At 37.3% G+C, this 24,956-nt stretch overlaps 1 protein-coding gene across 4 annotated transcripts in view; it reads right to left on the bottom strand.

The window, feature by feature from the left end:
* Positions 1-24,956, bottom strand: part of med1 (mediator complex subunit 1) — a 266,384-nt gene that overhangs the window by 103,120 nt on the left and 138,308 nt on the right. The window contains exon 1 of one of the 4 annotated variants that reach the window (XM_081394649.1): positions 14,187-14,313. The exons of 2 other annotated variants lie outside the window; for them this stretch is intronic. Coding sequence is in view for 1 of the 2 variants with exons in the window: in XM_081394648.1 (XP_081250774.1) it covers positions 14,202-14,236 (35 nt within the window). In the remaining variant the exon portion in view is untranslated. Of the gene's footprint in view, positions 1-14,186; positions 14,314-24,956 lie in introns of those variants that run through there. One more of the 4 variants, XM_081394648.1, reaches the window with a different exon arrangement.

Raw genomic sequence — 24,956 nt, 5'->3', positions numbered from 1 at the left:
TAAATTATTTTTATTGTGTTTTATTAGTGAAAAAAGCTTTCTGAAAATACAGTATGAGAATTAACTACACAATTACTAGAAATGTTTACCTTGGATATACAATTTGCATGGTCCGTGTATCATCTGATCATTTCATTTCCCATTTGGAATGGAATAATGAGAAATGAAAAGACGGATTGTTTATTCGTTTTTTTTTTTTCGTTTAGTTTAATAAACGGCATAGGTCATAGTCTACAATATGCTGACATGGAGTTTGGTGTTTTATATATTACTTCTATAGACTCAAGAGCAACGTATGATTTTATTTTATTTTTTTTAGTAGGTGAGGTCCTATATGTCCCTTCAATAAATTAAAATAGTTCAGAATCTCTAAACTTAAAATGTAGGCTAAAAAAAACTTTTACTCAAGGCTATAATTAATGTATGATGTGTGTGTGTGTGTGTGTGTGTGTGTGTGTGTGTGTGTGTGTGTGTGTGTGTGTGTGTGTGTGTGTGTGTGTGTGTGTGTGTGTGTGTGTGTGAGAGAGAGAGAGAGAGAGAGACCTGAATAAATAATTGTGAAAATAGACAGAAATGTAACAGTATGACTGTAAACGTTGAGTATTCAGTTCACACAAATAGAATGACATAAAAAAGATAATTGAATCAGCTGAACTTGTAGGATACTGAATAGGCTACCTGACAAAATGATCAGGGTTGGAGAGTAACAGTATTATTGGCCTTAAATTGAAATATGAATAGGAACTGTACTGTTAAAGTTTTAGGCTATAATACACTGTAAACCGCTGGTATTAATAGTTTACTCGTATTAGAAATGCAATCCAATACAAATAGCAATTAATGAATTGTGATCTGAGGAGAGTTTCTGCAGTGGTTCAAATTAAAATCAGTGTTAAACAAATAATTAAAAATTAATTCGATCATGCTGCTTTAAGTAATTAACCGAATACATTAATCTACAAATTACATTTAACAGATTTTATCATATGTGGGATACAATTTAAAACCAAGCCTCTTAACATTGAAAATTATAAGACAACACTTTTTAAGTTATTATTGTTACATGCTTAATTGGTTGATGTTTCTCTGAGATTTGCTCATTTCTTTCAAGGTATTTATTATTCCCACTGCTTTATGCATATAATGTTTGTCCAGCAAAGCTCTGGTAGTATTCTCTAACAACTAAAATACTTTATTTTATGTTGTTTTCATTTGTCATGAGCTCTATATTTTAAGATGTACTAGGTGTTGATAAATCACATTCAATTAATGTGATTAATGTGCAAAGTTTAGCTTTAACTCAATAAACACACCTGAACCAGCTAAGCAAGGTCTTCAGGATTACTAGAAATATCCAGGCTACACTCTCAGAAAAAAATGGTACAAAAGCCATCACTGGGATGTTACCCATTTAAAAGCCTTTTTATTATTAGTAGCCTTTAAGGTATAATATGCACTCTAGGTTTACCATGCTTACTTTAATTTCCTATTATCACTGTAAAGCTGCTTTGGGACAATCTACATTGTTAAAAGTGCAATATAAATGAAGATGACTTGAATTGACTTGAAAGGCTACCACCCCAGTTACAGCTTTTGTACCTGATGAATTGTGTTGGAAAAGGCTGGAGCTAAAGTGCAGGACATTGGCCCTCCAGAAGCTGGATTGGTCACCACTGGCTTGGGTTAAATGTTGTTAAATCTATAAATGAATCTGCACAGCTGGGTGTCTGCAGGCAGATGTGTGAGTCAGTCAATACAATGGAAAATGTAATGTGCAAAATGTTATTTTATCTTCACAACAATGCATGCAACCAAAACTGAACATGATTTGAGAGCGACAACACGTTAACACATCCACACTGGGGAATTCTCACCCAAAACACAAACAACCCCACCCCCAAAAGTCATCCATAGGATTGCTCTGAGTTACATTTTTTGTCAAAAAAGAAAAAAAACAGCTCAATGCGGAGCAGACACAGAAATGAAGGGGTGACACCATAAAACCACAATGCAGAACGAATACAAAAACACACACATATAGACCTACACACATATAACACCATGTTCAGGTTTGACTGCATTGTAAAAAACAATGATACTTCAGATACTTTGACAAAATATTATTTTTTATTGTTATAATAATGATTTTATAATGTCTAAACACAAATCTAATTGAAAACTTGTAAAAGATGAATACCTACAATATGTGGAAATGGCAAACGAGCCAGTGAGTGATGCTCTGCAGCCATCTAGTGGCTGTCCTTGAAATGTCATGTTATTTTAATTTTAAATGTGTTTGCTTTCCAGTAGATGGTAGCAATCTTCCACTAAAACATGGCACATTGTCCGCACTATCTCCATGAGCGAAATTAATTATAAAAAATCAATAATACAGTAAATCATTTTATTTTTATCCATATTATATCAAATATTTTCATTGAATTTTAAATAGGCTATACATAAAACACCACACCATGTCAGCATATTGTAGCCTATGGCTTGCGATCTCTCAAGTGTCGTACATTAAGGGGGTCGCACACCGGACGCGCAGCTCAGCGCCGCGCCGCGCAGCGCCACGTCTTTTAAATTCGAACACATTATTCTCTATGAGAGTACACACACCGGCGGCGCCTTTCGGCGTCTGTCCACGGCGCCCAGCAACGGCTCAGGACCGTGTTCAAAATCCTGCCACGCCACAGAGCGCAATTTACATAGTTTTATATTAAATTTACATTTATGTGTCTCAAATCGTAGTTAATGTATATATGGACTTAACCCCGTGCTGCAATATACATTTAGTTTTATATTTATTTACAGAAATCAGAAAATTGCTGATGCTATCGGATTTTCAGGTGAGAGTTGTACTAGACGTGGCGCGGAGCGGCGCTGAGCTGCGCGTCCGGTGTGCGACTCGCTTTAGAAATGAAGCATGGCAGCAGCACTAATTGTTTTCCCAGCAACATATTTCTGCATCAAATGTCAGCGAGTGGTGCAAAAGCTTATTAAAGTGGGATTTGAGTGTGCCGTATGGACTCTTTTTCTAGCTGTTCTGAAGATGAAGCGGTTTGACCAATCAGATGAAAGGGGGATTTCAGCACCGCCCACATGTGCAAACGAAATATCAAAGTCATAAACCAATTTGTAAACCACAAAAGAAAATTGAGAAAGAGCCGAAATCTCATTTTCCGTTTATTAAACTAAACGAAAAAAAAGAATAAACGATCCGTCTTTTCATTTCTCGCTATTCCATTCCACATAGGAAATTAAATGATGAGATGATACACGAGGCTTGCATGCATACAAAATTTGTGGAAAAATACAAAAGAAATTCCAAGATGTTTCCAACTCTAACTTTGAACCAATTCTGTAGAATATATTATATAAATATAAATATATATGTGTGTGTGTGTGTGTGTGTGTGTGTGTGTGTGTGTGTGTGTGTGTGTGTGTGTGTATGTATGTATGTATGTATGTATGTGTATATATATATACAGTGAGGAAAATAAGTATTTGAACACCCTGCTATTTTGCAAGTTCTCCCACTTAGAAATCATGGAGGGGTCTGAAATTGTCATCGTAGGTGCATGTCCACTGTGAGAGACATAATCTAAAAAAAAAAAAATCCAGAAATCACAATGTATGATTTTTTAACTATTTATTTGTATGATACAGTTGCAAATAAGTATTTGAACACCTGAGAAAATCAATGTTAATATTTGGTACAGTAGCCTTTGTTTGCAATTACAGAGGTCAAATGTTTCCTGTAGTTTTTCACCAGGTTTGCACACACTGCAGGAGGGATTTTGTCCCACTCCTCCACACAGATCTTCTCTAGATCAGTCAGGTTTCTGGGCTGTTGCTGAGAAACACGGAGTTTGAGCTCGCTCCAAAGATTTTCTATTGGGTTTAGGTCTGGAGACTGGCAAGGCCACGCCAGAACCTTGATATGCTTCTTACAGAGCCACTCCTTGGTTATCCTGGCTGTGTGCTTCAGGTCATTGTCATGTTGGAAGACCCAGCCTCGACCCATCTTCAATGCTCTAACTGAGGGAAGGAGGTTGTTCCCCAAAATCTCGCAATACATGGCCCCGGTCATCCTCTCCTTAATACATTGCAGTCGCCCTGTCCCATGTGCAGAAAAACACCCCCAAAGCATGATGCTACCACCCCCATGCTTTACAGTAGGGATGGTGTTCTTGGGATGGTACTCATCATTCTTCTTCCTCCAAACACGTTTAGTGGAATTATGACCAAAAAGTTCTATTTTGGTCTCATCTGACCACATGACTTTCTCCCATGACTCCTCTCGATCATCCAAATGGTCACTGGCAAACTTAAGATGGGCCTTAACCTTCCGTGCCATGCATGATTTCAAACCATGACGTCTTAGTGTATTACCAACAGTAACCTTGGAAACGGTGGTCCCAGCTCTTTTCAGGTCATTGACCAGCTCCTCCCGTGTAGTTCTGGGCTGATTTCTTACCTTTCTTAGGATCATTGAGACCCCACGAGGTGAGATCTTGCATCTTGCAGGGAGATTGACAGTCATGTTTAGCTTCTTCCATTTTCTAATGATTGCTCCAACAGTGGACCTTTTTTCACCAAGCTGCTTAGCAATTTCCCCGTAGCCCTTTCCAGCCTTGTGGAGGTGTACAATTTTGTCTCTAGTGTCTTTGGACAGCTCTTTGGTCTTGGCCATGTTAGTAGTTGGATTCTTACTGATTGTATGGGGTGGACAGGTGTCTTTATGCAGCTAACGACCTCAAACAGGTGCATCTAATTTAGGATAATAAATGGAGTGGAGGTGGACATTTTAAAGGCAGACTAACAGGTCTTTGAGGGTCAGAATTCTAGCTGATAGACAGGTGTTCAAATACTTATTTGCAGCTGTATCATACAAATAAATAGTTAAAAAAAATCATATATTGTGATTTCTGGATTTTTTTTTTTTAGATTATGTCTCTCACAGTGGACATGCACCTACGATGACAATTTCAGACCCCTCCATGATTTCCAAGTGGGAGAACTTGCAAAATAGCAGGGTGTTCAAATACTTATTTTCCTCACTGTATAATATATATATATATATATATATATATATATATATACACACACACACACACACACACTCACCTAAAGGATTATTAGGAACACCATACTAATACTGTGTTTGACCCCCCTTTCGCCTTCAGAACTGCCTTAATTCTACGTGGCATTGATTCAACAAGGTGCTGAAAGCATTCTTTAGAAATGTTGGCCCATATTGATAGGATAGCATCTTGCAGTTGATGGAGATTTGTGGGATGCACATCCAGGGCACGAAGCTCCCGTTCCACCACATCCCAAAGATGCTCTATTGGGTTGAGATCTGGTGACTGTGGGGGCCATTTTAGTACAGTGAACTCATTGTCATGTTCAAGAAACTAATCTGAAATGATTCAAGCTTTGTGACATGGTGCATTATCCTGCTGGAAGTAGCCATCAGAGGATGGGTACATGGTGGTCATAAAGGGATGGACATGGTCAGAAACAATGCTCAGGTAGGCCGTGGCATTTAAACGATGCCCAATTGGCACTAAGGGGCCTAAAGTGTGCCAAGAAAACATCCCCCACACCATTACACCACCACCACCAGCCTGCACAGTGGTAACAAGGCATGATGGATCCATGTTCTCATTCTGTTTTCGCCAAATTCTGACTCTACCATCTGAATGTCTCAACAGAAATCGAGACTCATCAGACCAGACAACATTTTTCCAGTCTTTAACTGTCCAATTTTGGTGAGCTCGTGCAAATTGTAGCCTCTTTTTCCTATTTGTAGTGGAGATGAGTGGTACCCGGTGGGGTCTTCTGCTGTTGTAGTTCATGTGTTCATGACATCAAGGCTAGATTATTGTAATGCTATTATGGGTGGTTGCTCTGCACGCTTAATAAATACAGCTGGTCCAAAATGCAGAAGCTATAGTTCTTACCAGAACCAGGAAGTATGACCATATAAGCTAGAGTTCTTACCAGAACCAGGAAGTATGACCATATTAGCCCGGTTCTGTCAACACTGCATTGGCTCCCTATTAAACAATGTATACATAGGGCTGGGCGATAAAACGATAACGATAATTATCGCGATATAATTTTTCTTGATAAAACGATATCAAGAGGTCGATAAATGTTCGATAATGTTTATGCGCCAAAAGCGGAACGAAACTCATTTGAACCGCGCGCTACACGGACTATTTATCCGCTCGGCTCAAAGTCCAAACGGCAGCGCGAGCGCGAGCTCACTAAAGTTAGAGCAGATGCGTTTACTCTGATCGCTCTCGGTCACGAAATCCAGTGAGAAGCGCTTGAATTCAGCGAAGAACACAAATGTCTCAGTGATTTAAACCAGCTTAAAGGCAGATGAAACAGCGCTGACAAACTGTGCGCAACGATACAGTCTGAAGGCTTTTTCGTCTACAAATTCCCATCATTTACCACGGATTTACTGTTAGCCTAGTAATATTAACTGCACCATGAAATGTAGGATATACATATTGAATTGTATTATATTATTAATGTAGACAATGTATTAAAGGACTAATGGAATATAATTGCAGTATTTAATAATGTATTTAGACTACTGTTTTTCATACAAATACCATAGAAACCATAAAGTCACATTTTGCCATGATAGTGATGTGCTAAAGGCTATGCCTGGTTTCATCTGTGGTTGTCATGATCTAAATGCATGATACTGGATGACCAATGGTTAAGTTTAATAAAACTCAAACAGTCAGATTATTACATTTTACCCCCCCAAAAATTAGCACATGCAGAAACTAAGAAATTGTCCAATAAATATATTTATTTTGTTAAGGAAAAATGACAAATGTTTGAATGTTCTACCTCAGATTTGTGAAATGTTCACCTGTTTGGCAAGTGTTTGTCCTGATATGTTCTGACAATAAAGAGTAGTTTAAAACCACAATTAACGCTCTGGTTTCTACAACTTTCACTTAGGAGCAAAAATCTGCCTTTAAACTTTAAAGAAATAAAGATTTGACTTTTATCGTGATAATTATCGGTATCGACTGATATAAAAAAAATTATCGTGATATTTTTTTTGGCCATATCGCCCAGCCCTATGTATACATTTTTAAATATTGCTGATTACTTACAAAGAACCAAATGGTTTAGCTCCCCAGTACTTGAGCGAGCTCTTAATGCATTATAGTCCTTCACGTCTACTGCGATCTCAAAATTCCGGCCAGTTGATAAAACCTAGAATATCAAAATCGACTGCTGGTGGTAGATCCTTTTCCTATTTAGTGCCAAAACTTTGGAACAGTCTTCCTACCACTGTCCGGGAAGCAGACACACACTGTCAGTTCAAAGCCAGATTAAAGACACATCTCTTTGACCTAGCATACACATAATACATTATAGACTTCTTTAATTCAATGATTAGGCTGCATAGATTAGATCAGCCGGAACCGGGAACACTTCCCATAAATCCTGATGTACTCGTTACATCATAAGAAGAATGAAATCTACGCTAATTTTAGTGTCTTTGTTTATCCCGAGGTTTTCCCGCAGCCTGCCGGATCCAGGCCGTATCCAGATCTGACGAAGGACCTTCACCTGGACCCGATGACAACGCAGTGCTGAAGTGCCAACTAGTCTCTCCCTATGGAGGATCCCTTTACCACTCTACAGATAAAGCGTTTTCGGGAAATTCATTTCACGTACCTACCCCGAAGTAACAAAATAAAATTAAAGCTGCAAGCAGCATTTATCGGGGTTCAAGCATTTAAGGCCTTTAAGCACATAAGCATTTAAGACATTAAGTTTTATTTAGAAAGCTTTTAACCACTGAAATAATAGATGGAAAAGTCCATTTACAGCCAATACAGGCAATTTACCATAGGAAATATATGGTTTTCAAACCTTTTTAACAGTTATAGCGCCACCTATGGTCCGATCAACATGAAATTTGGCATGCTTGTTTAGAATATTATGGCACATATGCTCACCAATTTTCGTGAAGTTCTGAGTTTTCGTTTAGGATTTATAAGCTTTTGAGTGCATTTTGCCACGCCCATTTTCTTTATGACCCAATTATAGCCATACGAAAAATTCAAAAGTTCAACTTTTTTTCGATAATTATTGATCTAGAGAGTCCAGAGAATTGTCCTAGACTGGTCTGGTTCCGATCGGGCGAAAAACCAGGGACTAGTTCGCAAAAGTAGGTTTTTAACATATTCGCGAATAATTAATGAACGATTTGATTGACAGCTATGGTTCTTGAGGCAATGTTGTTCAGCATGAGCAGATCTATCAAATGATATGCATTTTGTGACAATAAGTGTAACACCACGTGATTACAGAGCCGTAAAACTCGTTAGCGCCAACTAGTGGCCGATTTCTTTCAAAATTCTTACAGACCTCTAGGGCTATGAGTTGAACATGCCCATCGAGTTTCGTTCCGATCGGCCTCCGTTAACCTTGTCTAATAGGTGCTCAAACTTCATTGGCCGATGGCGGCCATGTTTTTTGAGATACACCAATGTCCTCATAGACATACATGACACCTTGGGCCAAGACACTGCATACCAATTTTCAAGTCAATCGGACTAACGGTCAGGTGGTTAAAGCCTGTTTTATGTTTTTTTCAAGTTATAGCGCCACCATGTGGCCAATCGCCGCGATTTTTTTACTGTGACCTCATATTGACCTCTTACACATGTGTACCGAGTTTGGTGAAGATACCTCATTTACTTCTGGAGTTATAGCCATTTTAGTAAAATAGGCCCCTCCCACAACGTACGTTTTGGCGCCCCTTAGCGTCCGTGAATCGAAATTTCAACTTTTTTCGATAATTATTGATATTCAGACTCCAGAGAACATTTCTGTACTGGTTTGGTTCCGATCGGGCGAAAAACCTAGGACTAGTTCGCAAAAGTAGGTTTTTGGCAAAATTCAAAATGGCGGAAAATCTATCATGGCGGAAATGAAATCGGAGATATACGTTTTGTTCGTCAGGCATCCAGCTTCCCAATGATATAAGACACTTGAGTCTACGACATACGGTCTAGGAGTTCTGAGCAGTTTTGCGCTTTTGGTTGCTGTAGCGCCACCTATGGGCCGATTTGGCTAAGTCCGTGTATCTGAGTAGCGAGCAATACTACTACCATTTGACCAAGTATCACGTCTCTAGGCCTTACGGTTTTGGCTGCACGATGCGTTTTAGGGAAGAATAATAATAATAATTAAAGCTGCAAGCAGCATTTATCGGGGTTCAAGCAGTTAAAGCCTTTTAAGCATTTAAGCACAAAAGCATCAAAAGTTAAGATTTATTTAGCAAGCATGTAACCACGGACATAATAGATGGAAAAGACCATTTACAGCCAATACAGGCAGTTTACCATGGGATATATATGGTTTTAAAGCTTTTTAACAGTTATAGCGCCACCTATGGTCCGATCTCCATAGAATTGTTTACTGTGACCTCAAATTGAACCCATACACATGTGTACTGAGTTTGGTGAAGATATCTCATTTACTTCTTGAGTTATAGCCATTTTAGTAAAATAGGCTCCTCCCAAAACAATTTAGCACATTCTAGTATTATTTACTATGATTCTAGCATGATTTGCCATATTCTAGCATAATTTACCATGATATACTACATTCTAGTATGATTTACCATTGTTTACTGTGATTCTAGCATGGATTACCATAGTTTATCATGATTTATCATAGTTTACCATGATTTACCCTGTTCTAGCATAGTTTACCATGATTTACCATGTTCTAGCATGATTTACCATGATATACCACATTCTAACATGATTTACCATAGTTTATTATGATTTATCATGGCTTACCATGATTTACCCTGTTCTAGCATAGTTTACCATGATTTACCATGTTCTAGCATGATGTACCATGATATACTATGTTCTAGAATGATGTACCAGGATTGTAGTATGATTTACCTTGATACACCACATTCTAGTATCATTTATTGATTTACCATGTTTTTAGTGTGATTTAACCATGATTTACCACATTGCTAGCAATTATGTGAAGTATCAGTAAAAATGAAGTGATAAACTCTGACAAAATATGATTGTGCTACAATAGTAATTGTTATATAAGTGATTTTTTAGTGTTTTATTGTTATATAAGTGATTTTTAGTGTCTAATGAATGCAAAAGCATATGTGGGTAGACATTAATAAGTAGAATGGCCAGCAGAGGGCAGTAGAAGACCACATATTGGCTCACTTTCACTTTAAACTTCTTGATTTTCACCATTTTTCTGCACTAAAGCAAACCAGTTTTTCCATTTTAAATCCATAATGCATGTTAACACACACACACACACACACACACACACAAGACAAATGTTGTTTTTTCAATGCTATTGGGATATGTCATTATGAAAATATATTTGAATGGTCTATAAACATTTCACAAAGTCTTTGTAAGCTATTAATCAGATCATTCAGAATTTATTCAGAAACCTTAGACTACACACACACATTATATTGTAGATACAGACATTTGAAATATATGATGTGATCAAACTGTCAATACTAATAATTTAACAGATGGATTTTTGACTAAATGTAATTGTAAATGTTAAAATAGTGATTTTATAAAGTCTAAATATAAATTATAGAACAATATGACAACATGACTATTTTAAACAGCAGGGGGCAGTAAAATACCACTTCTTGGCTTAATATGTCATTATATTCATATCATTTTCACCTTTTTAACTGTTATAGAGGCAAATTTTGTCAGATCTGTCTGAAAATTTTCATGCATGTTCAGAGTGATATTTCACATGTTCTGACTTGTTTTTAAGAAGGTTTGAACATTCATTAAAGAGATATAGGCTTTCGGGGACACTTGGTAAAGGCCACATTTTGAAGTGAACCTATTATAGCTATCCAAATGAAGTAGTTCAACTTTTTCTGACAATTATTGTTCTAGTGAGTCCAGAGAATTGTATTGCACTAGTTTTTAACATTATGATATGAAAATTATATATTCAGAGATGGAAAAGACCATTTACAGTCAATACAGGCAGTTTACCATAGGAAATATATGGTTTTAAAGATTTTTAACAGTTATAGCGCCACCTATCGTCCGATCTCCATGAAATTTTGCATGCTTGTTAATGATGTTATGTCACATAAGTTCACCAATTTTTGTGAAGTTCTGGGTTTTTATTTAGGATTTATAGGCTTTTTAATGTATTTTTCCATGCCCATTTTATAAATGATCCTATTACAGCCATCCAAATGCAAAAGTTCAACTTTTTTTTGATAATTATTGATCTAGAGAGTCCAGAGAATTGTCCTAGACTGGTCTGGTTCCGATCGGGCAAAAAACCTAGGACTAGTTCGCAAAAGTAGGTTTTAGACATATTCATGAATATTTAATGAACGGTTTGATTGACAGAAATGGTTCTTGAGGCAAAGTTGTTCAGCATGAGCAGATATATCAAATGATATGCTTTTTGTGACGATAAGTGTAACACCACGTGATTACAGAGCCAAAAAACTCGTTAGCGCCAACTAGTGGCCGATTTCTTTCAAAATTCTTACAGACCTTTAGGGCCATGAGTCGAACATGCCCATCGAGTTTCGTTCCGATCGGCCTCCGTTAACCTTGTCTAATAGGTGCTCAACTTCATTGGCCAATGGCGGCCATGTTTTTTGAGATACGCCAATGTCCTCATAGACATACATGGCACCTTGGACCAAGACACTGCATACCAATTTTCAAGTCAATCGGACTAACGGTCAGGTGGTTATAGCCCTTTTCATGTTTTTTTCATGTTATAGCGCCACCTAGTGTTCAATCGTCGCGATTTTTTTACTGTGACCCCAGAATGAACCCATACACATGTGTACCGAGTTTGGTGAAGCTATCTTATTTACTTTTTAAGTTATAGCCATTTTAGTAAAATAGGCTCCTCCCACAACGATTATTTTGCGCCCCCTAGCGTCCATGAATCGAAATTTCAACATTTTTTCGATAATTATTGATCTTCAGACTCCAGAGAACATTTCTGCACTGGTTTGGCTCCGATCGGGCAAAAAACCAGGGACTAGTTCGCAAAAGTAGATTTTCGACAAAATTCAAAATGGCGGAAAATCTATCATGACGGAAATGAAATCGGAGATATACGTTTTGTTCGTCAGGCGTCCAGCTTTCCAATGATATAAGACACTTGAGTCTGCGACATACGGTCTAGGAGTTATGAGCAGTTTTGCGCTTTTGGTTGCTATAGCGCCACCTATGGGCCAATCGGGGTCATAATCTCTGAACCTCTCCTCGATTTTTGTACTACCATCTGGCAAAGTTTCAATGCTCTAGCCCTTACGGTTTGGGCTGCACGATGCGTTTTACGGCAGAAGAATAATAATAATAATTAAAGCTGCAAGCAGCATTTATCGGGGTTCAAGCAGTTAAGGCCTTTAAGGCATTTAAGCACAAAAGCATCAAAAGTCATTAAGATTTATTTAGCAAGCATGTAACCACTGACATAATAGATGGAAAAGACCATTTACAGCCAATACAGGCAAATTGCCATGGGATATATATGGTTTTAAAGCTTTTTAACAGTTATAGCGCCACCTATGGTCCGATCTCCATAAAATTGTTTACTGTGACCTCAAATTGAACCCATACACATGTGTACTGAGTTTGGTGAAGATATCTCATTTACTTCTTGAGTTATAGCCATTTGAGTAAAATAGGCTCCTCCCACAACGATTTGCCACATTCTAGAATTATTTAATATGATTCTAGCATGATTTACTATCATATACCATGTTCCAGAATGATTTATTAGGATTCTAGCATGATTTACCTTGATACACCTCATTTCAGTATTATTTACTATGATTTACAATGTTTCTAGCATGATTAACCACATTACTAGCAATTATGTGAAGTGTCAGTGCAAATGAGGTGATGAACACTGACAAAATATTATTGTGTTATAATAGTTAGTTATATACGTGATTTTTAGTGTGTCCAAGTATGAATGCAAAAGCACATGTAAAATATTTCATTATTAAGTAGAATGGCCAGCAGAGGGCACTAGAAGACCACTTATTGGCTCACTTTCACTTTAAACCAGTTTTCTGCACTAAAGCAAACCAGTTTTTCCATGTTAACTCAATGCATGCTTACACACACACACACACACACACACACACACACACACACACACAGCATAGTTAACCATGATTTACCATGATATACCACGTTCTAGTATTATTTACCAGGAGATAAACGACAATCTAGTATTATTTACTTTGATTTACCATGTTTCTAGCCTGATTTATCACATTACTAGCAATTATTTGAAGTGTCAGTGCAAATAAAGTGATTAACACTGACAAAATATGATTGTGTTATAATAGTTATTGCTATATAAGTGATTTTTTTAGTGTGTATTCAAGTATGAATGCAAGCACATGTTGAAATATTTCATTAATAAGTAGAATGGCCAGCAGAGGGCAGTAGAAGACCACTTATTGGCTCACTTTCACTTTAAACCAGTTTTCTGCACTAAAGCAAACCAGTTTATCCATGTTAACTCAATGCATGCTTACACACACACACACACACACACACACACACACACACACACACACACACACACACACACAGCATAGTTAACCATGATTTACCATGATATACCACGTTCTAGTATTATTTACCAGGAGATAAACGACAATCTAGTATTATTTACTTTGATTTACCATGTTTCTAGCCTGATTTATCACATTACTAGCAATTATTTGAAGTGTCAGTGCAAATAAAGTGATTAACACTGACAAAATATGATTGTGTTATAATAGTTATTGCTATATAAGTGATTTTTAGTGTGTATTCAAGTATAAATGCAAGCACATGTGGAAAAATTTAATTAATAAGTAGAATGGCCAGCAGAGGGCAGTAGAAGACCACTTATTGGCTCACTTTCACTTTAAACCTCATGATTTTGACCAGTTTTCTGCACTAAAGCAAACCAGTGTTTCCATGTTAACTCAATAATGCATACTTGCTACATATGCTACACACAATAATGCTACACACACACACACACACACACACACACACACACACACACACACACACACACAAATGTTTCAGTGATATTGGTGTCTCATTCACCTTCATCACATTCACCTTCTGTCTTCATCACATTCACCATCTGTCGTCATCACCTGCACCTGCTCCTCATCACCCTCCTCATCATCACCTGCTCCTCATCATCATAACCGTCACCTGTTGTCCTCGTCTTGATCTGTGTATTTAAGTTCCCCTCTCATCCATTATCATTGTCGGTTATTGTTTGTGCACTAGCACTCTGTTATGTTTGTTTTCATGTTGGAAAATAAAACCTTCGTTATATTTGTACCACACACACACACACACACACACACACACACACACACACACACACACACACACACACACACCATCATTTATCATGATTTACCATGGCTGATACCAATACCAATATGAGACAATGACTATTTTAAACAGCAGGGGGCAGTAAAATACCACTTATTGGCTTAACATGCCATTAATTCATATCATTTTCACCTTTTTAACTGTTATAGAGGCAAATTTTGTCCGATCTGTCTGAAAATTTTCATGCTTGTTCAGGGTGATATTTCACACGTTCTGACTTGTTTTTAAGAAGGTCTGAGCATTGATTAAAGAGATATAGGCTTTCGGGGACACTTGGTAAAGGCCAGATTTTGAAGTGAACCTATTATAGCTATCCAAATGAAGTAGTTCAACTTTTTCTGACAATTATTGATCTAGTGAGTCCAGAGAATTGTATTGCACTAGTTTTGAACATTATGATGTGAAAATTATATGATCAGAGATGGAAAAGACCATTTACAGCCAATACAGGCAGTTTACCATAGGAAATATATGATTTTAAAGCTTTTTAACAGTTATAGCGCCACCTATCGTCCGATCTCCATAGAATTTTTCATGCTTGTTAATGATGTTATGTCACATATGCTGACCAATTTTTGTGAAGTTCTGAGTTTTTATTTAGGATTTATAGGCTTTTTAATGTATTTTGACACGCCCATTTTATAAATTACCCTATTACAGCCATCCAAATGCAAAAGTTCAACTTTTTTTTGATAATTATTGATCTAGAGAGTCCAGAGAATTGTCCTAGACTGGTCTGGTTCCAATCGGGCAAAAAACCTAGGACTAGTTCGCAAAAGTAGGTTTTTAACATATTAATGAATAATTAATGAACAGTTTGATTGACAGCAATGGTTCTTGAGGCAAAGTTGTTCAGGATGAGGAGATCTATCAAATGATATGCATATTGTGTGGATATTTGTAACACCACGTGATTACAGAGCCGTAAAACTCGTTAGCGCCAACTAGTGGCCGATTTCTTTCAAAATTCTTACAGACCTTTAGGGCCATGAGCCGAACATGCCCATTGAGTTTCGTTCCGATCGGCCTCCGTTAACCTTGTCTAATAGGTGCTCAAACTTCGTTGGCCGATGGCGGCCATGTTTTTTGAGATACGCCAATGTCCTCATACACATACATGGCACCTTGGACCAAGACACTGCATACCAATTTTCAAGTCAATCGGACTAACGGTCAGGTGGTTATAGCCTGTTTTATGTTTTTTTCATTTTATAGCGCCACCATGAGGCCAATCGTCGCGATTTTTTTACTGTGACCCCAGATTGAACTCATACACATGTGTACCAAGTTTGGTGAAGATACCTCATTTACATCGGGAGTTATAGCCATTTTAGTAAAATAGGCCCCTCCCACAACGTACGTTTTGGCGCCCCTTAGCGACCGTGAATCGAAATTTCCACTTTTTTTCGATAATTATTGATATTCAGACTCCAGAGAACATTTCTGCACTGGTTTGGTTCCAATCGGGCAAAAAACCAGGGACTAGTTCGCAAAAGTAGGTTTTTGACAAAATTCAAAATGGCGGAAAATCTATCATGGCGGAAATGAAATCGGAGATATACGTTTTGTTCGTCAGGCATCCAGCTTTCCAATGATATAAGACACTTGAGTCTACGACATACGGTCTAGGAGTTATGAACAGTTTCGCGCTTTTGGTTGCTATAGCGCCACCTATGGGCCAATCGGGGTCATAATCTCTGAACCTTTCCTCGATTTTTGTACTACCATCTGTCAAAGTTTCAAAGTTCCAGCTCTTACGGTTTGGGCTGCACGATGCGTTTTACGGCGGAATAATAATAATAATAATAATTAAAGCTGCAAGCAGCATTTAGCGGGGTTCAAGCATTTAGGGTCTTTAAGCACATAAGGCAGTCTAGTGAGTTGTCTGAGTTTTTGTTTAGGATTTACAGGCTTTTGAGTGTTTTTTGCCATACCCATTTTCTAAATGATCCTGTTATGGCTACCCAATGGGTAAAGTTAAAGTTTTTTATATAATTAATAATCTAGAGCTTCCAGAGAATTGTACTGCACTGGTATATTTCCGATCGGGCGAAAAACCTAGGACTAGTTCGCAAAAGTAGGTTTTTAACATAATAGCAAGTATTTAATGAACAAATTGATTGACAGCAGTAGTTCTTGAGGCAAAGTTGTTCAGTATGAGGAGATCTATCAAATGATATGCATCACGTGATTACATAGCCGTAAAACCTGTTAGCGTCAACTAGTGGCTGATTTTTCAAAATTCTTACAGACCTCTAGGGCCACGAGTCGAACATGCCCATCGAGTTTCGTTCTGATCGGCCTCCGTTAAGAGCAAACTAACAGCTTTGAATTAAAATGGTGAGGTATCCTGTTGTAAACATCAACCATGCCTGTTGACAGTTTTGTGGGAAGGGAATGAAAAGTTCTCAAATCCACAGCACAGCCTCAGACATAACATTTATATCCATGATCTGCCATTTTCACTATTGTCCTTGCTTGCTTCTTCACAATACCTGCAGATCTTCTGATGATTCGGCTGTGCAGGTCCACATTAACACTGCCTGGCCTAGAACATGGACTGGAAAATGCAAATTTGGGGGGTATAAATATTAATGATCCTGACTCCAACGTCACAGTCGGTGTTATGGTGGGATTCACTCATTTTTCAGCGGTCTTTTGCAAACAGGAGATTTACACAAGAAGGAGGAAACAATGGTGTTTGAGGCTCACGGTATGTCAGTTCCATGTCCAGAACTCTTATCATTCAACTATGCCAAGATAAATACAGTTTTCAATTGTATGGCACCTGTAAAATAGATGATTAGTAATATAATGCTTACTTGGAGTCTGAAATGGCTTTAACAAAAGAAGAAAAATAGTCTTAGATTTCTGTTCATTCTAATCATGTACAAATAAAGTAGCACAGTAAGATTACATTTATTTGAATGCATTAGTGAGTGTGTGATTGTGCTGTGTGTGCAGCGTGTCAATACTAAAAGTGAAGGTGTAGTTGATATCTTTGGTGATAATATCTGTAGTAATCATAAAAAAAAACACTTAAGAAATAAAGAATTAAAATTACAAATAATATTCTATTAAGATATGAGTTACAATAACATGATTTGCAATAGTAATAATATCAATAATATATGCACAATACACACAGATTAGACTATCAGGTCTGTGTTTTACAAAAACATTAGTATTGCAGCCAATGTGAGTCTGTGGGATTTATAAACAGACAAAATATGATTTGAAATGTTATTTTAATGATTTTATTAAGTTTAAACAATATTTCAAATGGAAAAAAAAATTAAAAATAATATTTTAGTGAGCAGAATGAACCAATGAGTGTTCTTCTTCTGGTGGTTAAAATGTAAATGAAAACATTAATACTTAAACAATAATACTTAATACACTAACCATGCTTGAACACACACATGCACACACATTTTGTTGTAGATGGAGATATTTAAAATAAAAGATAGGTAACAAAATGATAATTGCAAATCTCCTCTGTATAACACCATTTTCAGATTTCAAATTAATCACTGAGAGGCAGAATTGTTCAAACTGAGAGCTCAGTAAAAATGAAGTGATAAACTTTGACAAAACATGACTGTGTTATAATAGGTGATTTTCATGCAAGTAATTTGATATAGTCCAAAAACTAATGCAAAAGCACAGATGAAAATATTTTATTAAGTAGAATGTCCTGCAGAGGGCAGTAGAAGACCACTAATTGACTCACTTTCATTTGAAATACTTTTTTATCCACCAGTAAAACAAAGCAGTTTCTTCATGTTCTTTCCATTAAGCATGCTTACACACACACAGACACACACACAAACCCACACACACACACACACACACACACACACACACACACACACACACACAAAGACAAATATGTTTTCAATGTTTTTAGGATGTGATATTGTGAAAATATCTTCATCTCCTCATCTTGAACAACTTTGCCTCAAGAATCACTAATGTCAATCAAACCGTTCATAATCATAATAAAAAAAAATAAAATATATACAAATATCATAATAATAAAAAAAACATCATAATAAAAAAGATTGCTTCTTAAAGCATTTGTTTATTTCCAATACTGAAGCGAATTAAAAGATCATGCGTAATCCTGCTGCTCCCTCTAGTGGACAACAGTGGTATTATAGCTTACATTTTACAGTTGAAGTGTTTGAATGAATGGGAATTTGTTTTTTTACTTATATCTCAGGAACCAAAAGGCGAAAAATTCTGAAACTCAGAGCATAGATAGTGCTTGAGGAGCCCTGTTGAATGAGACCATCAATGTGTTTTTGGGCGATTGGGGCTGGGAGTTATGACTGTTATAAGGCATATCTGTTCGGGCTATTATCTCTGGAATGCCCAGGGCAAATAACACCACATTTGAATCGAAGCTAGCCAAGGACGCGCCCTTTCCAACGAGCTCTCACACAATGTTCGGGGTGGTCTGGGTCGGGAGTAATGGCCGTTCAAAATCGGGGGTCCCGCGGATTCGCGATGCGCGGGGGGCGCGCTCCCGAGGCCCGCGACGACACGTTTCGATCAAGAGCCCGGAGAGGTCCTCACCATCAAAATTTGAGCGCGCAACGACTTTCCGTTTTCGAGTTATGAATGGATTTGTATTCGGGGGCGTGGCTTAAATGCCGTTACACTTTCGTTTCATTTCATTCATTTACTTTCGTCCATTTCCATATCTCAGTGTAACACAATTGTCAATAGTAATACTCAATAGATGAGTTTTGACAAAATGTGATTGTAAATGTTAAAATAATGATTTTAAAAAGTCTAAATATGAATTTTATAACAATATTAGGGAGTAGTATGATGAAATGACAGCAGGGGGCAGTAAAATACCACTTATTGGCTTAATATGTCATTATATTCATATAAAATCACCTTTTGAAGAAGTTAAACTTTTTTTCTGATAATTATTGATCTAGAGAGTTCAGAGAATTGTGCTGCACTGGTTTTGAACATTATGATATGAACATTATATGATAAAAGATAGAAGACATCATTTACAGCAAATACAGGCAATTTACCATAGGAAATATATGGTTTTAAAGCGTTTTAACAGTTATAGCGCCAACTATCGTCCGATCTCCATAGAATTTTTCATGCTTGTTAATGATGTTATGTCACATATGCTGACCAATTTTTGTGAAGTTCTGAGTTTTTATTTAGGATTTATAGGCTTTTTAATGTATTTTGACACGCCCGTTTTATAAATGACCCTATTACAGCCATCCAAATGCAAAAGTTCAACTTTTTTTTGATAATTATTGATCTAGAGAGTCCAGAGAATTGTCCTACACTGGTCTGGTTCCGATCGGGCAAAAAACCTAGGACTAGTTCGCAAAAGTAGGTTTTTAACATATTAATGAATAATTAATGAACAGTTTGATTGACAGCAATGGTTCTTGAGGCAAAGTTGTTCAGGATGAGGAGATCTATCAAATGATATGCATATTGTGTGGATATTTGTAACACCACGTGATTACAGAGCCGTAAAACTCGTTAGCGCCAACTAGTGGCCGATTTCTTTCAAAATTCTTACAGACCTTTAGGGCCATGAGCCGAACATGCCCATTGAGTTTCGTTCCGATCGGCCTCCGTTAACCTTGTCTAATAGGTGCTCAAACTTCGTTGGCCGATGGCGGCCATGTTTTTTTAGATACGCCAATGTCCTCATACACATACATGGCACCTTGGACCAAGACACTGCATACCAATTTTCAAGTCAATCGGACTAACGGTCAGGTGGTTATAGCCTGTTTTATGTTTTTTTCATTTTATAGCGCCACCATGAGGCCAATCGTCGCGATTTTTTTACTGTGACCCCAGAGTAAGCTCATACACATGTGTACCAAGTTTGGTGAAGATACCTCATTTACATCGGGAGTTATAGCCATTTTAGTAAAATAGGCCCCTCCCACAACGTACGTTTTGGCGCCCCTTAGCGACCGTGAATCGAAATTTCCACTTTTTTTCGATAATTATTGATATTCAGTCTCCAGAGAACATTTCTGCACTAGTTTGGTTCCAATCGGGCAAAAAACCAGGGACTAGTTCGCAAAAGTAGATTTTTGACAAAATTCAAAATGGCGGAAAATCTATCATGGCGGAAATAAAATCGGAGATATACGTTTTGTTCGTCAGGCATCCAGCTTTCCAATGATATAAGACACTTGAGTCTACGCCATACGGTCTAGGAGTTATGAGCAGTTTCGCGCTTTTGGTTGTTATAGCGCCACCTATGGGCCAATCGGGGTCATAATCTCTGAACCTTTCCTCGATTTTTGTACTACCATCTGTCAAAGTTTCAAAGTTCCAGCTCTTACGGTTTGGGCTGCACGATGCGTTTTACGGCAGAATAATAATAATAATAATAATTAAAGCTGCAAGCAGCATTTATCGGGGTTCAAGCATTTAAGGCCTTTAAGCACATAAGCATTTAAGACATTAAGTTTTATTTGTAAAGCTTTTAACCACTGAAATAATAGATGGAAAAGACCATTTACAGCCAAAACAGGCAATTTACCATAGGAAATATATGGTTTTCAAAGCTTTTTAACAGTTATAGCGCCACCTATCGTACGATCTTCATGAAATTTTACATGCTTGTTTAGACTGTTATGGTACATATGCTCACCAATTTTTGTGAAGTTCTGAGTTTTCGTTTAGGATTTATAGGCTTTTAAATGCATTTTGCCACGCCCATTTTCATTATGACCCAATATACCCATGCGAAAAATGCTAAAGTTGAACTTTTTTTGATAATTATTGATCTAGAGAGTCCAGAGAATTACCCTAGACTGGTCTTGTTCCGATCGGGCAAAAAACCTAGGACTAGTTCGCAAAAGTAGGTTTTTAACATAATTGCGAATATTTAATGAACGGTTTGATTGACAGCAATGGTTCTTGAGGCAAAGTTGTTCAGCATGAGCAGATCTATCAAATGATATGCATTTTGTGACAATAAGTGTAACACCACGTGATTACAGAGCCATAAAACTCGTTAGCGCCAACTAGTGGCCGATTTCTTTCAAAATTCTTACAGACCTCTAGGGCCATGAGTTGAACATGCCCATCGAGTTTCGTTCCGATCGGCCTCCGTTAACCTTGTCTAATAGGTGCTCAAATTTCATTGGTCGATGGCGGCCATGTTTTTCGAGATACGCCAAAGTCCTCATAGACATACATGGCACCTTGGACCAAGACACTGCATACCAATTTTCAAGTCAATCGGACAAACGGTCACGTGGTCATAGCCCTTTTCATGTTTTTTTTCATGTTATAGCGCCACCTAGTGATCAATCGTCGACATTTTTTTACTATGACCCCAGATTGAACTCTTACACATGTGTACCAAGTTTGGTGAAGATATCTCATTTCCTTTTCGAGTTATAGCCATTTTAGTAAAATAGGCTCCTCCCACAACATTAATTTATCACCCCCTAGCGACCAGGAATCGAAATTTCGACTTTTTTTCGATAATTATTGATCTTCAGACTCCAAAGAACATTTCTGCACTGCTTTGGTTCCGATCGGGTGAAAAACCAGGGACTAGTTCGCAAAAGTAGGTTTTTGACAAAATTCAAAATGGCGGAAAAATTTGCATACCTGAAATAAAATCGGAGATATACGTTTTGACCTTCAGGCGTCCAGCTTTCCAATGATATAGGACACTTGAGTCTACGACATACGGTCTAGGAGTTATGAGCAGTTCCGCGCTTTTGGTTGCTATAGCGCCACCTATGGGCCAATCTGGGTCATACTTTGATAGGTTCTCCCCAAATTGAGGACTACCATTTGGCCAAGTTTCAAGGTTCCAGCTCTTACGGTTTGGGCTGCACGATGCGTTTTAGGGGAGAATAATAATAATAATAATAATAAAAATCAGTACAATTACAATAGGGTTTCAGCACTTCGTGCTTGAACCCCTAATAATAAAAATCAGCACAATTACAATAGGGTTTCAGCACTTCGTGCTTGAACCCCTAATTAAAGCTGCAAGCAGCATTTATCGGGGTTCAAGCAGTTAAGGCCTTTAAGGCATTTAAGCACAAAAGCATCAAAAGTTATTAAGATTTATTTAGCAAGCATGTAACCACTGACATAATAGATGGAAAAGACCATTTACAGCCAATACAGGCAATTTGCCATGGGATATATATGGTTTTAAAGCTTTTTAACAGTTATAGCGCCACCTATGCTCCGATCTCCATAGAATTGTTTACTGTGACCTCAAATTGAACCCATACACATGTGTACTGAGTTTGGTGAAGATATCTCATTTACTTCTTGAGTTATAGCCATTTGAGTAAAATAGGCTCCTCCCACAACGATTTGCCACATTCTAGAATTATTTAATATGATTCTAGCATGATTTACTATCATATACCATGTTCCAGAATGATTTATTAGGATTCTAGCATGATTTACCTTGATACACCTCATTTCAGTATTATTTACTATGATTTACAATGTTTCTAGCATGATTAACCACATTACTAGCAAATATGTGAAGTGTCAGTGCAAATGAGGTGATGAACACTGACAAAATATTATTGTGTTATAATAGTTAGTTATATACGTGATTTTTAGTGTGTGTCCAAGTATGAATGCAAAAGCACATGTAAAATATTTCATTATTAAGTAGAATGGCCAGCAGAGGGCAGTAGAAGACCACTTATTGGCTCACTTTCACTTTAAACCAGTTTTCTGCACTAAAGCAAACCAGTTTTTCCATGTTAACTCAATGCATACTTACACACACACACACACACACACACACACACACACACACACACACACACACACACACACACACACACACACACAGCATAGTTAACCATGATTTACCATGATATACCACGTTCTAGTATTATTTACCAGGAGATAAACGACAATCTAGGATTATTTACTTTGATTTACCATGTTTCTAGCCTGATTTATCACATTACTAGCAATTATTTGAAGTGTCAGTGCAAATAAAGTGGTTAACACTGACAAAATATGATTGTGTTATAATAGTTATTGCTATATAAGTGATTTTTTTAGTGTGTATTCAAGTATGAATGCAAGCACATGTTGAAATATTTCATTAATAAGTAGAATGGCCAGCAGAGGGCAGTAGAAGACCACTTATTGGCTCACTTTCACTTTAAACCAGTTTTCTGCACTAAAGCAAACCAGTTTATCCATGTTAACTCAATGCATGCTTACACACACACACACACACACACACACACACACACACACACACACACACACACACACACACACACACAGCATAGTTAACCATGATTTACCATGATTTACCACATTACTAGCAATTATTTGAAGTGTCAGTGCAAATAAAGTGATTAACACTGACAAAATATGATTATGTTATACTAGTTATTGCTATATAAGTGATTTTTAGTGTGTATTCCAGTATAAATGCAAGCACATGTGGAAAAATTTAATTAAGTAGAATGGCCAGCAGAGGGCAGTAGAAGACCACTTATTGGCTCACTTTCACTTTAAACCTCATGATTTTGACCAGTTTTCTGCACTAAAGCAAACCAGTGTTTCCATGTTAACTCAATAATGCATACTTGCTACATATGCTACACACAATAATGCTACACACACACACACACACACACACACACACACACACACACAAATGTTTCAGTGATATTGGTGTCACATTCACCTTCATCACATTCACCTTCTGTCTTCATCACATTCACCATCTGTCGTCATCACCTGCACCTGCTCCTCATCACCCTCCTCATCATCACCTGCTCCTCATCATCATAACCGTCACCTGTTGTCCTTGTCTTGATCTGTGTATTTAAGTTCCCCTCTCATCCATTATCATTGTCGGTTATTGTTTGTGCACTAGCACTCTGTTATGTTTGTTTTCATGTTGGAAAATAAAACCTTTGTTATATTTGTACCACACACACACACACACACACACACACACACACACACACACACACACCATCATTTATCATGATTTACCATGGCTGATACCAATACCAATATGAGAAAATGACTATTTTAAACAGCAGGGGGCAGTAAAATACCACTTATTGGCTTAACATGCCATTAATTCATATCATTTTCACCTTTTTAACTGTTATAGAGGCAAATTTTGTCCGATCTGTCTGAAAATTTTCATGCTTGTTCAGGGTGATATTTCACACGTTCTGACTTGTTTTTAAGAAGGTCTGAGCATTGATTAAAGAGATATAGGCTTTCAGGGACACTTGGTAAAGGCCAGATTTTGAAGTGAACCTATTATAGCTATCCAAATGAAGTAGTTCAACTTTTTCTGACAATTATTGATCTAGTGAGTCCAGAGAATTGTATTGCACTAGTTTTGAACATTATGATATGAAAATTATATGATCAGAGATGGAAAAGACCATTTACAGCCAATACAGGCAGTTTACC

The sequence above is a fragment of the Scardinius erythrophthalmus genome (genome assembly GCF_964197995.2).
Source record: "Scardinius erythrophthalmus genome assembly, contig: HAP1_SCAFFOLD_94, whole genome shotgun sequence".
In the NCBI taxonomy this organism is placed as follows: domain Eukaryota; kingdom Metazoa; phylum Chordata; class Actinopteri; order Cypriniformes; family Leuciscidae; genus Scardinius; species Scardinius erythrophthalmus.
This window is presented reverse-complemented; position numbering and strand designations above follow the sequence as displayed.